Genomic DNA, 13,620 nt, shown 5'->3' on the forward strand with positions numbered 1-13,620 from the left:
TCACAACCCTGGGTCATGCCTCAGGCAAAGCCATCGTTACCTACTGTGGATTAATAACCTCAATTACTGGAGCCCTGTGGGTCAGATCTTCCTGTGCTGGCTGCATTACAGCCCTTTAATCTGCTTTCCTCTCTCATAACCTCAGAGCCTGGAGGGATTGGCAGGCAGGGGAGATCTTCTGCCTTCCAGCATGTTTTCCCTTGGAAGGGCTGCAGATGTGGAACAGCAACCACAGCTGGCAGGGGACTTTAACCTAACAAAGAGCTGCACCTAGAAGGTGCTTCTGCAGCTCTCAGGTTCAAAGGACAAATGTGGCAACATCTGGAGGTTTGCCATGAACTACATCTGCAAAAAATCACAGCAGCCATCCTGTGGGAGACTGGCAGTCAGGCTTGGTCATCTAGGCAAGGGTCTGCATGCCTCTTGGGGGGGAACATCCCCCCAGATTCCTTCCCTGAGCAGCTGGGTAAAGGTGAGACACAAGTCTGGATTTCTAAGATGCCTCTTCACTGGGTGTTTTCCCTAAAGAAAAAAGGGCAGGTCTCATCAGTGGGGAAATGGCCAGTGAAGAGAGGGACTGAGCTGTGCAATCTTTGACATGCTCTTAAATGATCTTGAAGAGTGAGAGGATGAAGAAGAGACAAAGTCTTTGAAGTAAGAGAAACAGAAACGGACATAAAAGAGCTGCAGAAGGAGCATCTGATATGGAGCATCTGCTGAACTAACAACAGTAGAAACTGGGGAGGAGTGCAGGGCAATGCACCCATTGATGAAACCCAAACATATGGGGGGGTGTATCTATAACTATTTTATATATATATATATATGTATATATGTATATAAGGGTAAGGGGTGCTACTGGGGTCCTTTTCACACATTTCCTCACTGGAAAAAGACCACAGAGAAACTGAATCTCCCCAGAAGTGCTAGCTCAGCAGATGCAAGCGGAAATTATTGGAAAAGGTACAGAAAGTATATAGGAGCTATCATCCTGCTGTGCTAGAAATCCCTGGAGCACTTGCACCTTGAGTACTGTGTGCAGCTCCAGTTATCCTGTCTCAGAAAAGATGTGATAGAACTAGAAAGGCACAGGAAACAATGACAAGGCCAGTGGAGTGTGAAGAGGAGCTGCTGCCCAGGGAATGATGGAACAGATTAGGCATTTTCAGGTGCCTTCAGGAATGAAACAATTGAAGAAGGAAATACGACAGAGGTGTATAAAACCATGACTGTTATGGAGAACATAAAATTACTATTTCACAATATAATCTTATAATGCTCACCTTAGAAGTTAAGGTGAGCATTAAATGATTAAATGGAGCTATGGAGAAGGAGTTTTAAACTAGTAAAAGTTTTTTCCTGCCACATGATTAACCTGTGGAACTCCTTGCCAAAAGATGGTTAGGAGGCCAATGGTATTACTGGTTTCCAAAAATGAGTATAAAAAGTAGTTGGGGAGAAATCCATCCAGGGTTCTTAAAAACACATTGTGAGACATCCTGTAGATGAGGGCATCTGCTGGGCAGTGGAAGTGGGTGGAAGGAACAGTGTCTGGCTACCTTACTTTTTCCAGAGTATCTGTTCTGTGCTGCTCATACTACTGCCAAAATGTTTGGAGATGCCCTAGAAGTTCAGGTTCTGAGGAAGTGTCACTTTACTGAAAAATATTCAGAATAACCACTTCTCCCTAATTCAGACTGGAGACACAAAGCCTTCTTTACATGTAATATTAGATTTCTTCTTAATGTCAGGAAATTCAGCTCCTGAGTGCTCATTACTGTAAGCTCTTTATGTGTCTGAGGATAAACCTATTAAATGATCAAGGCTATGGGACATCTTTTCTTTTGCTCTGGAACCTGCTTTGGTGAGCTCAGAAAGGGCTGAGATTTTACCAAGCCAGTCTCTCCAGCAAGACCTGGAGTTGGTGGTTTCTGTTCACTCTTGCTCAGAAAAGCAGCCAAGAAATTAATCTTTCTTGTCTGATGTACGAAATCAAGCTCTGTCTTTTTGTGTCACCTATTTGCTCTCAGAAGGTGTGTGATACACTTTATCCATGGTAGAGTTTTCAGAAGAATCTTTGCCTTAGTGCTGTTTTATACTGATCAGGAAGAGGCTGATTCTCTCATTAAATCACCAGAATGAGGACTGACCGATGATTCCCTACTTGTCCACAAATTTCTTATGTGACCTTCAGCAAACCTCTCGACTTTGTGCTGCAGTTCCCACTGTCTCTGGTGTGATTGTGTTTTGCTTTGGTGGAGCTGGTAGGAGCTGTATGTAGCTGTTATGTCCCTTGCCAGCTTCACCAAGAAGGGGAAAAGGGTAAGCAGAAACAGCCAGAGAGCACAGTGGTGACAGTGGTTTGCACTGAAAAGGGCTTGGCCCATTTTGGTAGATTTTGCTCTTGCAAGGAGATGTGTTGTGGAGTGGTTCTCTGCCACCACTGAAGAATATGCAGTCAGTGATCACATATCAAACCCATGGAGTGAGCTTGGAGAAATGAGCACCGAGTGCCAGGAGTTTTGTAAATTTAGAGAGAGGGACAAGGTGCAAGCTCTGCATCAGCACCACTTTGGACAAAGCTCTTAAGGTTAATGGGCCCTTTCTCATCATATCCGCCTGTGTTTGGCCAGAAAATGCAACAAAGGGCAGAGACTTGCAGCAAAACCCAAACCAACCAACCAGAAATAACACACCTGCACAAGCTGTTTGTGCACCCATCACAATGTCCAAAGAACTACCAGTCAGTATGGATGACAACAGAACAGCAAAGATTATTACTGCCTGTGTTTGAACACAAGGAAATTAGCTTTCCAGCTACTCTCTTCTTGGAGCTTTTGTAGATTTTCTTTCTTTTTTGGCTTTTGTAACTGGTGAACTCACACACATTATGCTATTTTAATACCTAGCAAAGAGCCTTGTCGGCTAAATCACCTTATTTTTCTCTGATCAGTGTGCAGTACATTCCTCTTTTTAGCAGAAGGTATTAATTTAAATTCCATAATCCTAAACATATTCTCGTTTCTGTTCAGTGCTTCAGAAGGCCAATGGCATTTTAATTTAATAAGGGAGAAACACACATGACACTGTGTTCCCTGTAAATGTCTTCTGACCTCAATGAGGCTTTCACAGCTTTCTTTGTGTTCCAGCAAATGCAATCTCTGCTTTTATTCAAGCACACTATCATTTCTAATACCTGTGTTCTACCATGGCTAAAAATTTAAATATCTCCAGCATTTCCACAGTAACTTTTGAGATGTTATTAGCATTATTATTTAGTAGTGTGAGCTCATCAATGGAGCCATAGTGAGATTTATGCACCGTTGTGTCCCATTGAAGTATTGTTTGGGTACATGCTGTCTCTCTGCACTGAAGTAAATTTTATTTTGGTTTACCTTGTTTTCAGATTAAAATGAGTTAACACATCTAGCAATGTCTCGATTTATGTCAGCTCCATTTATCTTTTCAAATTCTTTAAGCTTTGTTTGCTGGGCTAAGATTTACCTAATTGGGTACATGATATTACTGAGTATTTTGTAGCATGTAAACACTTGAGTCATATGCATCACAGTTCTTCCTTTACCATTTTTATGCTTCCATTTTGCTGTCTAAACTTACTTAAACCTACTCAGTTGGAAAGAGCACGTGCTTGTTGCAGTCCTTACGGCCCTTCTTTGGAAATGTCAGGTAATATTCATTCTTTTCACTGGTTTGAGTGTGCCCTCTTTTCCTCTAATGTGACTCAGGAACTGACCCCTTAGAGTGTGCCCACAAAGGCTGGATTATCAGCCTTGCTGCAAGGTGATGGAAACTCCCCAAAGAAACGGGGATTATTTTATTAGTGGGTTTTATGGGTTATTTTGAGTAGATTTTCCAGGAACAGCTGTGTTTAGTTTAATGAACAGAGGTCTCAAAATTCAGCTACCTGTTGCATTTTCACTTTTTATTCTAACAAACACCTGTATCATGTCCAAGGCACTTGCCCTTGCATGTTAATGAGATAAATCTGCCCATTTCTATGCTAGGTTGATACATATAACATCTAAGTGCAACTCTTCCCTCTTACCTAGTGCTGCACTTCAGTCCTGGCCTCCCTAAATGAGAGCCCCTCACTTACAGCTCCATGTTGGCTGCTGAGCAAGGAGGGCACCTTGACTTTGGATCTCACCGTACTGTACTTGATCAGCCAGATCCAGAATTGTTCTCATCTCAAACATGCTGCTGAAGCATTTGCAGAAAGAGGACTATTATTTGTTTATGCTATTACCAAAGTACTGGAGAACCACCAGTTCTGTTTTAGGGCTTCAGGGTGCACACTCCTTCTGGCCTTGTTCCAGCAGGGCTGTAGGCTGGCTCTCTGGTGATCAGAAGTAGCAGAGGACTGAAGGACAGCTCTGGGAGAAGGGTGAGGTAACCACTGTAGTCTCAGTTTGGTATGTGCCCTGACATGGCACCATAGCCTTTCATGATGGCTGTGGAGCAGGGATTGCTGAGGAGTGTGATGGAGCAATGATCCTGGGTAACTGGGGACATGGGGAAGGGCAGTTTCATTCCGCTTTTTGCTATGACTTGGTGCATGTGCAAGATCCTGTCTAAAATAGCTCATAAATTAAGACAGAGTGATGATTTTTCAGCCTAAGTCACAGCAGACAGCAAAAACTGAGTTTAGCGTGAATCCCAGGGATGTTAGTAACATCTTCCATCCTTCTAAAAGTCCTGAACTGTATGCTACTGGCTTTGTTTCTAGATAAGTGCTGTTTCTCAGCATATGAAGTAGAGTTCACCAGAAAATAAGAGCTACCATTTCATGAAATGTTTAGCATTTTAATTGGGTTTTTTTTTCCCTTTTCTATTCAAGAGTAAAACTGAAACTGTGGAATATTTATTGAGGGCATGGAAGACTCTGGATGCTCTCAAAAATATTCATTTTGCCACACATGCTTGATAGATTCTCACACCTAAACAGCATCTCTTTTGTTACACCTGGGTTATGTGCCTCAGTACTCTGATCTAGATGTTAACATCTAAGTGTGTATCCCCACTCTCATACCACTGAAGTGCTGGCCAGAAGCTTGTTACATCCTAGAGTGCATTCTCTGGAAAAATATCCATCTCATGAGCTGGTTAGACACACCTGGTCACTTCTTCCAGGTATTAAGGGAAACAAAAGCAGAGAAGGTTTTGGAAGATGGTGTGTGAGTAGGTAACCCTGCTTGAGTGCAAGGTAATTCAGTTAAAAATTCACCCTTGTGCAGAATTTCTATTTGTCCCAGAGGGAGCTGCTTTTTAGTGCACTATTAGAGTTCATTCAGGTGAAAGAGTTCTTTTGAACCGCTTTTGTATGTGATAGTACTGTTTTGTCGAAGGAGTTTTTCTGTGCTCCTGTTCTTTCTAGCCTTATGTTGTGGGTTTTGTGTAATTTCATGAATTGGAGACACTTCTGGTTAGTTTCCCTTGCATGTGAAATATGTGCCCTGCCTTTCTCTGCGCAGCGCCAACACTGAGACTTGAGTCTGCAGCGCTGTAACAGCGACGGTTTAAAAGCGGGTAAGAAAGAAGGTACCTTCAGTTTCAATGGAGCGCCCTTTGCAGGAGGCTGGTGCCTTGGGGTAGGTGGGAAGACGGAGGCTTCTTCGTTTATAGCGTGCTCATCAGGGAGCCCTCCCGTCTGGGTATCCGCACCCAGCGGTGATTTGATATCAGAGGTGTCTCTTCTTCCCGGCCCCGCTGCCGGCCCGCAGTTCGAGCCCCGGGAGCCCCGGCAGGGCCGCGCTCGGTGCCGTCTGTAGCTGGGGCACCGCGGGCACCAGCCCTGCCAGGCCCCGCGCGGCGGCCCCGGCGCTGCTGGGGCGGGCGGCGGGGCTGTCTCCTCCCTCTCTCCCTTCCTCCCTCCCCGCCGGGACTCGCAGAACTCGAGCACGGCGGGACCGGTACCCGGTGGGGGGGGGGGGGGGGGGGGAAGCGGCAGAGCCCCCGCCGGAGGAGCGGAGCGGAGAGGCCGAGCCCCGGCGGCGGGGGGGGTCCCGGCGGCCCGGCCCGGCGGGGGCTGTGCCGGCAGGGGGCAGGGCTGGGAGCCGGCCGCGCGTGTTTCTAGGGCTTGACGTCCTTCCAGCCAGCCCGCCCCGCTTCCCGGCACGGCCGGCCCTCCGCCGGCGGACAAGTCCCGAGAAGTGGCGGCGGGGTCCCCCTCCCTCCCCCGGGCGCGGCGGGGCCGCGGCGATGGGCCGGGAAGTTTGGCGGCGAGGGGGCCCGGCGCCCCGCCGCTGAGAGCCGGCCGTTCCGGGGCCGGTCCCTTTTCCGAGGAGCGGGAGGGCGCCACAAAGTGAAATCCATGAGGATTCTCGGGCTTCTCCTGGAGAAAGGCTCGCATATGCTGCAGTGTCTCTGTGGAAGGCGCCTGAGATCCAGCCACAGCCCAGGTGGGGAGCGCGCGTCCTTGTCCCCGCCGCCCTCGCCTCCCCGCCCGGGCGCCGCTCGGCCCGGGCTGGCCCCGTTTCCTCGCCGCCCTCGCTCCCTCCCTCCTTCCCCTGCGCCTCCGTCTCGCCGGCGCCGCGCACAGGTGGCCGGGATGGGCCGGGCGCTGTCCGCGGTGCTGACCCCGCCGTGCATCCCCGCACCGAGTCCCCTTAATTCGGCATCCCCACACCCGCCTCCCCTCAGCATCCCCGCCCGCTGATTCCCAACCCGGCCCCTCTCTACCCGAGGCCTGGCCCCCACCCCACCCTGTGCCTAACCCCGCCTGGAGCCCCCACCCACACAGAGCCCCCACGTGTGGCCTTTGTCCTCACAGAGATTCCTGCCTCACACATGACCCTCATTTTTGTTCCCCATCCTACCTGCAGCCCACTCAGGTCTTTTTTCTTAATATGGGACCCCTGTATTTCTCATCTCACCTGAAACCCCCAACTGTGATTTCTGTTACCACCTGGCCAATATGGGGATAACCCTCCCCAGAGTTCCAGTGGCCCCAAATAACTCTAGGGTTGGCCCCTGTGTGAGAGCTCTCAACACTTTGTGCTTCTGGTAGTAGTAATGTCGCAGTGGTTTTCTGGTGGAGAGTGCTGAATGAGTTTTTGAATGGCAGTGTACTTACAGGCAAAGAGAAATCCCTGCCTGCTCCTGATGGGAGACCTCAGGAAACTCCCAACTCCTCTCTCAGCTCCCAGTCTGTTGGGGAGAGAGCATTTCTCTAGGATGGGAAGGAAGTGCAGTGGGGCGAATTTCTGAACAATATTTGTGATCCTAAACACTTCCCCTGAGCACTTCTTGAAGAGGGGAATGAGTGCATGAGTGCCTTGGTTTGGTGTGGTACTACCCCTGAGTTTAAGGATATCTTGTTGAAGCTTTTGAAGTGGTGTTTCTACAATTTCCTCAGTGCTACATGTTTCTTCCATGAATCTGAATTTCCCTCTCTAGAACACTGGGTAAATGCTTCTGGAGTGAAATCCTGTGTTATTGTTGTTATTATTAACATCTATAGAAACTACTAATCGGATGTTTATGAGGGCGTCTCTTAGAGTATTCTTTCCTAATGCTTGTGCCGGTTTTTTTTGTGAAATCTTGGTCCTAGAAGAGAAAAATGTTCATGCCTCTAGTGCAAATGCTTGGTGTTCTCTTGAAGAGAAAGGCAGTTCTTAGGGGACCAGTGTTGCTGAGGTAGCCTGGATTCCCTTATGGCCTTGCTAAGGAAAAGCTGTTAATGGTTATAGCCACCCGTTTATGCCTCAGTGGCCTCTTCCCTCCCATGATACTCTTGCGTGCAAGTTGCTGTCTGTGACAGCTCATGGCAACAGGGGAATCTTTGGGAGAGAACACTGGACTCCCTTCAAAGCACGTTCTGCCCTGCTTTGAAGAACAATATGATAAATAAATAGAATAAATTGTGGCTGCACGTGGAAGCTGTACGCACACTAGTCTCTTTCCAGTGAAAAGCTACAGTGGAGTTTTCACCGTGGTGCTATGTGTGAATGTTTGGTTTTTGTCTTTTGGAAGAGCAGTAAAGAGAATAAGCTGCTGGTAAAAGTGGGGTGTGCTAAGACCATGGGGGATGCTAGGCTGGAACTTTAGAGAACTAAAAGTCAATGACAGTGTCCTAATAGTTTCCTGGCTGAGGTGGTTTGCCTTTACAGGTGGATCCTGTACTGGAGTGTGTTTGATGCATATATGGTGCTTGAATTTTTTCTTACATTCCCAGTTCTGAGGAATGATACTGAACATTGAGTAGTCTTTGTATTTCCTAATGTTGGGCTGTAAGGAGACAGAGTATGGGAATGATCTCCTATTGTAATCTCCAACTGAGCTTATTTTCCAGGTACTAGCCCCATGCCACCATGAGCCTGACGACTCCAGATCGGGTCTGTTGCTAAAATACATTCCCTCTCCTTGGCTGCACTTCTTCATTTTCTGTTAAGGTTGGGGATTATGTTCTTGAAAAATGTGCCATTAAAAGGAAAATTTCCACTTATAAAAGGGACAGTGTGGGTTGGGCCTGCTGGGGCATAAATCTCCTTGCTAACTTCTTCAAAAGCTGAGCATGCCCCAGGAGACAGGTGGATACTCTGGCAACAACCCTAAAGGTGTGTGCTGTGCCCAGTGTGGCACTGCGGGGCCAAGCCAGTCAGGGATGGAAACCAGCAAAAGGGTTATAAAATTATGGGAGTGGAAGGACTGCAAACATCAACTACAACAGTGGTGGCACAGAATGTTGTGAACTACCTCCGTGTCCTTGATCCTCTGATCTGAAGTTATTCTGATGGATTGGCCAAGCCTTTTGCCTTCCTAATATCTGTTTGCTTTAATGCAAACAGCTCATAAGGGTGTAAGCACACGTTTAAAGTCAGATTCATATTTGTGTGTTGTGCTGACTCAGAGCCTTAGACCACTCCTGATCCTGACAGAAGCTAATGCATGACACTTCAAAGGGAAACAGTGAAATATTGAAGGTAGTTGTATAGTACTGTACAGCTCTATTGTGATGTTTGCAAAAATATTAGTAAGATTTTTTTTTTATTGTTATGCAAAGACCTCTCACCTCTTTACTTTAGCTAACTCTAGCCTGTTGTTTTCTTATGCTCCACTTCCAAGGTGTGCACATCTTGTCTTAAGGGCAGGCTGGGGTTGTTTGAACAGCACCTTGCAAAATGGGGCTTAATGGGTCTCCTGGCCACCACAAAAGTGCAAGTAATTCATAGCAATGCAGAGTAAGAGATTTGTCCTCTTCCTTTCTTTACAAGTATTTTAGCACAGCAACATCCTGTATCATCTTTCAGGTGCTTCACTTGTTATCTTAGTTTCAGACTTTGCAAGCTGACTGATTGTATTGCATGGGCAGAGGTATTTCCCGTTCAATGGTGCAACCACAGTTAATTTTGTTAAGTGTTTTTTCCTTTGATTTATTTTCTCTGCTAACACTCTTTTCCCCTTTGCTTAGGAGATATGGTTTGCCAGTCCAGATTTTTTTTTTTTTGCTTTTGGCTTCCTAGCCAAAATTATGAAACAGATAGCTACTACACTGTTAAGTTCAAGGTAAACATTAAATAATGACTGCATTGTTGTTGTAGCTGTGAACAGAGTTGTGAAAAACTATTTTGAGTGACCTGAACCTAGTTTGCTGCCACTTTGATGTAAAAGTCCCTGTACCCATAGACTGCATAATAATAGCAGCATGGAGATTTCTGCTAGTGAGTGTTTTAGTCTTCCTCCATAAGAATTTCTTACTTGGCTCTATGAGTGGTTCTGTCTCATGCCTGTCCTCCCCTTGGTTCCAACACTGACTCTCCTGTGGGTTGCATCATTGCTAAAACTACAGATACTTCTCACATCAACCAGCAACAGCATTCAGCATCAGTGCATTTTCAGCTTTATTTTCAGTAGTAGAGGTTTAGTTGTATCCAGAGACTGATCTATTCTCAAACATTCACAAGAGTACTTCTCAGTTTAAGTCCTTATTTTGCAAATTGATGCCTTCAGTACAAATTAAGCTCATATTGAAAGTAAATCCTGAACTTGGCTTTCATGGGAGTCTCACACTGGTGAAATTTGGAGATGCTCCTGGAAATATACTGATTGATGCTGGCTTTATGGCAAATTAAAATGATGTCTGGCACGGTAGGTCTTCATATTTCTCCAGGCATCACAACAATAAGTTTGATATTTGGGGCAACATGAACAAGCATTCTGTCTAGGTAGGCAGGGTCAGGCTGGGCCTCTGCCATTAATTAGCCAGTCTGTTGCTGCCCATATACATCTTTGCATTTTCCCTGAGACTATTTAGGGCACTGTCATAATGAGTCTGCACGTGCAAGACATCTTCAGATGCAAATGGAATCACGCACATAGGAGGTACAATTGCATATTCAAGAATAGCATTTGGCTTATGAGCAGAACAGGCACTCCTTTGTTTGCTTGTGCAGTCATCTGTGCATCCATCTACATTTTATTTGCATACACTAGTTCTTGAAAATTTTCCCACTGCTCTTTATTCAAGTAAACAGCAAGTTACATTGTGCAGCAAATATTGCACAGTTCCGCTTCAAATTACTGGAAGCAGCAGCTCTGTGTATGTAAGTGACAGATAGTGGAACCTGCAGAACCTGAGTTCAGGGAGCACAGAGAGGCTTTGATCTGTGGCAGCTCAGAGTGTGGATGTGCAGTGCTGCTGGGAGATGGGAACGGTGGCTTAGCGGGGCTGAGCTGGAGCTGGGCGTGGGTCACAAGGCTGAGAAGCACTGGGATCTGGCTGGGGGTCATCACTACATTTTCCTTCCCACACCAGGTGTGTTGCCTGCCATTCTCTGCCACTGTTATGGTACATATTTTGTTCGGGCTCCTTCTTCCTGTTTTGTGTTTTTGGAAAAGTAACACTTGCTGACCAGTGGAAGTTAAGTAGCTGTGCTGTTCTGGGATAATGCCTATTGTTTACACTCATATGCTAGTGGAGGAAGTATCTTTGTCTGATTTACTTTAATTCACCTGGGAAATGAATTAAACAAAACTCTGAAAACTCTTTTTTATTATAACAGGAGCACTCCTCTGGGGTATTATTCAAGAATAGCTATAGCATTTTAAATCCATGCTTTCCTTTTTTCTGAAGTAACTCTCTCATGCAGACATTGGCTAAGCATCTCTCCTGGAAGTCCACAGTGCTTGTGCATCTTTTTAAAAAAATCTGTTCTAGAAATGATGAATTTTTTAGCATTTTTATTTGGTGAAATTACTTGGTTTCTATCATACAAAAATTCCAGAGATACAAATGATAATGAACTTAGTTATACGCACATAACTTTTTTAAGTGCTTGCAGCCAGTTCTCTGTAGTTATGCAAAGGAAAGTCTTTGATATTATGCAGGATTTTATTTTTCAGTTTGCAGTAAAGTATTTCATAAATCTTCAAAAGAAATGCAGGTCCAGGAACTCCCTGGGTGTAAAGTGGCTTAGCAATGCAGAGCTGTCAGCCAGATGTCTGAGGTTACAGAGCTGGGCATCTGGAATTGCTGGATCTTAACTCGGTCCTCTAAGTATTGAAACTTGTGTGGGTCCTACCAGAGCATCACTGATACTGAATCATATGTGAAAAATGTTTTACTTTCTCCGAATCAGAAAATACAAGCAAAATAAGAGTCATTTGAATTTTCTTAAGTACCTGTAATCAGGATGATGAACAGTACTTTGAAGCAGAGGTTGGCTGGTTTATGGCACTTCTCACCTAAAGGTTTGCATGGTTTTGCAAAGGAATAAAGCTTCACTTCCTTCATTTCCGAATCTCAGCCGAGAAAAGAGTAAGAGGTGTCAGAGGTGTACAATTGCAATGCATTATAAACTGAAATATTTATGGGAAATGTTAGCTAACAATATAATGAAATATTTTTTCAGCTTTTCCATTTGTTTTCCTGAATGACTGTGTGTATAAAATTCTGTGTTGCGGTTTTTCCGCTTGAAGTGTAACTAAAGAATGCAGGGTCAAAGGGATATATTGAAAGTTGACTTTCAGAGCAGATGCTTTCAGCTTAAGAGCTGTATGACTGTTGTTAGGTTGTGTCCATCGAAGACCAAGGAGCATTTCCGGAGGCAGGTCTCAGCTCACTGAACCATCTGAGTGCAAATTTAACTCTATTCGTGCATCTAGTCCCAACCAGAACCATTACTGAACCATTAGATTAGTGGTATGTATCATCCCTAAAATTCTTCTTGTTTGCCCTGTCCACAGAGCATTGACAGTAGGCTTGTTTTCTGCTTCCAGCAGATCCCTCTGGAGGTATTTCACAGCCATCAGTTCCCAGATGGAAAGCCCTGTTCATTAAAGAAATTGAAATCTTCCTGCTTTGTTTGTGAGAGCGATCTACTTCTGGCTCACTGAACTTTGTCTCAAAACCAAGCCACTTGTCTTCCCATAGCCCTTTCTGCTACTTTCCAGAAGTAACCTGTTTAATTTTTTACCAAACTGATGCTAGTTCTAAATTTTTTAGTCCAGGTTGTACATTTATCATCAAAAGTTGAGCATGGTCTGAAAACTAGATGAGATTTCTTGTAGAATATAGATTTTTTTCAGTTGTAAAAGACCTCTAAGATTGAGTACAACTGTTAACCCAGCACTGCCCAATCCACTAAGTACCACATCTGCATGTCTTAAATGCCTCAAGGGATGGTGACTCCACCACTTCCCTGGGCAGCCTTTTCTAATGCTTAGCAACTCTTTCAGTGAAGAAATTTTTCCTAATATACAACATAAAGCTCCCCTGATGCAATTTGAGGCCATTTCCTCTTGTCCTGTCACTTGTTACTTAAAGAGACTGACCCTTACCTTGCCATAGCCATTTGTCGGGGAGTTGTAGAGAGCAATAAGGTCCCCTCTGATTCTCCCTTTCTCCAAGTTAAACACTCCCAGTTCCCTCAGCCACTCCTCACAGGACTTGTTCTCTATAATCTTCCCCAACTCTGTTCTGGAGCTGGACAGATCACCTCAGTGTCTTTCTTGAAGTTAGGGGCCCAAAACTGGATACAGGAATTGAGCTGTGGCCTCATAAGATGATTGTAATGGATACCAGATGCAATGGTGGTGTGCAAAGCTTTCAATTGTGTGAATAAATGTTTGATTAATAGGCCTTTAAATAATTCTTCTTCCCCTTGGAGGAAAAGAGATGTGTAATGCTTAATAATAAAAATAGTGTTTCTTCCCATAGCCTGAAATGGCATGGAAGGAGGTAATCATGTTTTGTATGGCAAAGCATTTTTCTAAATGGCATGTTTATGCCTTTCTAGCATGGTGGCTGCAATTGGCTGCTGGGCCAATTTGCATGTGCTAAATTGCAGTCCTGGGGATCTGTGAAAACAACCCAGCAAAGCCAATCTCAGCTGGGAGCATGGAAGCTGCTGCTAAATTTGTGATGAGCCACCCCCAGGCCCAGCGTGAGTCATTATCATTGTTTTGTTTTCCAGAAGTTGGTACCAAATGCTTCCAGGATCCAAAGCGTGGATTATCTCTGGAATTGTATTTGTTCCCTCAAAGCTTTGTTTGTTCCAGATAAGAGGAAAGAATAGGAAAGAAATCTGTTTAAAAAAAAAAATGAAATAATTGTTTCCTTATTAGTGTTCTCTTCCTGCTTTTAACGTGCACTCACAGCCA

The 13,620-nt window shown here is 45.0% G+C and overlaps 1 protein-coding gene across 2 annotated transcripts in view; it reads left to right on the forward strand.

The window, feature by feature from the left end:
• FGF12 (fibroblast growth factor 12) overlaps nt 1–13,620 on the forward strand; it is a 218,254-nt gene that overhangs the window by 73,588 nt on the left and 131,046 nt on the right. The window contains exon 1 of one of the 2 annotated variants that reach the window (XM_054283044.1): nt 6,317–6,419. The exons of the other annotated variant lie outside the window; for it this stretch is intronic. Within the exon in view, the coding sequence (XP_054139019.1) occupies nt 6,332–6,419 (88 nt within the window). The 5' untranslated portion in view covers nt 6,317–6,331. Of the gene's footprint in view, nt 1–6,316; nt 6,420–13,620 lie in introns of those variants that run through there. 2 annotated transcript variants of the gene reach the window in all.

The sequence above is a fragment of the Melozone crissalis genome, unplaced genomic scaffold (genome assembly GCF_028551555.1).
Source record: "Melozone crissalis strain CALT ecotype California unplaced genomic scaffold, PUWL_Pcris_2 ptg000034l_1, whole genome shotgun sequence".
Taxonomy (NCBI): Eukaryota; Metazoa; Chordata; class Aves; order Passeriformes; family Passerellidae; genus Melozone; species Melozone crissalis.